The 2,500-nt window shown below is 36.8% G+C and overlaps 1 protein-coding gene across 4 annotated transcripts in view; it reads left to right on the top strand.

Annotated features, from left to right (window-relative positions):
• LOC138045718 (citramalyl-CoA lyase, mitochondrial-like) overlaps positions 1-2,500 on the top strand; it is an 18,251-nt gene that overhangs the window by 687 nt on the left and 15,064 nt on the right. For all 4 annotated transcript variants that reach the window (XM_068892306.1, XM_068892307.1, XM_068892308.1 and 1 more), the window contains one exon: positions 961-1,144. In XM_068892306.1, the coding sequence (XP_068748407.1) occupies positions 961-1,144 (184 nt within the window). The remainder of the gene's footprint in view (positions 1-960; positions 1,145-2,500) is intronic.

Genomic DNA, 2,500 nt, shown 5'->3' on the forward strand with positions numbered 1-2,500 from the left:
CACTAGTCAGCTTCCCCATTCCTTAGCGGCGCACCTCCTCCTGGGAAAAATTCTGGATCCACCCCTGGTTTTAACTCTATAGAGGAGATGACACCTGTTAAACCGGTAGATAACAGGTGACCTTTTCAATGTTGACTTGGGGTATTTGGAAAAAACCAGAGTACTTCCTTGCAGGGGTCGAACCCACAACCTTTTGATTTCTATTTCTGATACTCTACCACTGTTATTGAAGACTTGGAGGGTCGGGGGACTGGGTCATACGACTTGGTTCTAGTGACAAATTTGTCTGCCATTCTGCTAGAACTGAAAGTGTCAAAATGTGGAGAACTAGCCAGTGACAGGTACAGTGTACCTGAGGACAACGGCTATCTGAACCAAATTAATGGCATAGCTCCCATAAGTCTCCTTTGTCTCAGTGGTAGAGCATCCAAACTAGTAATTGGAAGGTCGTAGGTATCCCCGAGTCACTTTTGAAAAAGTCATCTTTTCTCTGGTTGTTTTATGTTGCATGACCATTCTAGAAGCTAATCCCTGTTTCCACATTTTCACCTCATATGAGATATAATACAAACTTGCATTTGACTGATAGGTCAGATAGTCAACAATATGGGATTGAGATGCAACCTGTTTTTTAGGGGTGGGGGGGGTTTGCAACCGCTGGTATTGTTTCACAAATACTGCAATGATCTTTCCCTGAGGAAGTTATAATTTCACATGGTTAACTTACCCTATTAACTCTGGGTAATAACAGTAAATATTACTCGTATTTGCTGGAATGTGAACAAAGAATGTTATCAGATAACCTGGCTCATGTTCCAAATATTACCAGTACTGCATTCAAAAAGCTTGCCCTGTCTATTCAAAATAAGGGATGTCCCAACGGAGAATTTAGGCAAGTGATTAGTTGAGTTTGTCAATATTTATTCTGTTTAAGTACAAATTATTGGATGTTTTTTTTAGCTTGATGCAAAAATTTCAAACATTGCAAAAGCAAGAAATGGCAAGCTTGGCCTTATCACTCAAGTTGAAAGTGCGTTGGGTCTTCTGAACTTGCGTGCTATCTGTGAACATGGCAAATCAGATAGCAGAATGTTCAAGTTGGAGGCACTGGTCTTTGGCTCTGATGACTTCCTTGTCAGTATAGGTATGCAACCATAATGGACTACCTTTGACTTCCATAGAAGATCAATCTGTTTGTTCTATTGTAAGGGTTTAATTTTATTGCTGAATTATCACTTGATGCTATTTTGAAGCATTAATCTTCTTAATAATAATAATAATAATAATAATAATAATAGTAATAATAATAATAATAATAATGATCATGATCATGATCATCATTATTATTATTATTATTATTATTATTATTATTATTATTATTATTATTATTATTATTATAATGCCCCCAGACTCAATGTCCCATGTGATTTTTGAATGTTTTGTATCATTTTTTGAATGTTGTTTGTACTAAGCTTGATCTTCAGCTTTGCCTTCTGACCAAGGATTTCCTTTTTTGCAACTACCGATCATAAGTACCAGAAACCATCTACCCGTCTGATTGCTCAGTATGAACCACTGACCTAGTCATCTAAACTAATCGGTGGCAGTAAAAGACATAAAGACGTCGATCAAAATTTGAACTTTAAGAGTAAAGAAAAGACTGAATAAGACCAACTGAAGTTGTCCAAACAAAGCAATGAAAAATGGCAAAAAGAGGATTAAGGGGTGGCACTACAGAAAAACAATGGTTGCTAAGGAAGCTTTTTAGTCAAGAGCCCTCCAAAAAGGTTTGTATGGATGGTTCTTTGAAGTAACTGTTTCAATGGAAATCTGACATCACTTCAATCAGAAGGTGCATCTGCAACTAGTCCAGGTCCTCTGCCATGCGTTTCAGGGAAAAACGTGTAAAAACTGTCAGAAAACAAAAGCAAGAGATGGTTTTTTCACCAGATGAGAAACGTCCCATCATTTTTTTGTGAACTTCAGCATGGAATTTCTGTTTGGACAAAAAGTGGAACTGATATTTTGAAAAGTGTATCAAATGAGGGCTTTATGACATTATAATTTTTTTGAGAACTACTCTTTTTTAAAATCCTTGCTCAGGGATGTCTCTAAGCACGGGCTGCCACTGACAATCTCTGCTTGAGAAAGGGCTAATCACTGGCTGAATTTTGGCCGTCGAGCAAAGTGACTGAGAAGATCGCAAATTATTTTCTACAAAGTTTAAAAGTCATTCGATGTGTTAACAAAAAAAATTTGAATATCTGTTCTTATTAAATTGTCAACCTCAGTTAATGCATTTCTCGTGCTCTGATTGGTTCACTCAATCTCGGTTATCAGCTCATTTACCTTAGTTTGACCTTATATAGTAGATGATTGCAACAACCGTTGCTAAGCTTAAAGTTTTTTTTCGCCGGAAAGCGACATTTCTCTCTGAATAAAACAAAAAATAAAACGTTTTTGTGGAAACTTTGGATCAATTCCAACGTTACAAGTAAAC

Source organism: Montipora capricornis, chromosome 4, assembly GCF_036669925.1.
Source record: "Montipora capricornis isolate CH-2021 chromosome 4, ASM3666992v2, whole genome shotgun sequence".
NCBI classification, from domain to species: Eukaryota; Metazoa; Cnidaria; class Anthozoa; order Scleractinia; family Acroporidae; genus Montipora; species Montipora capricornis.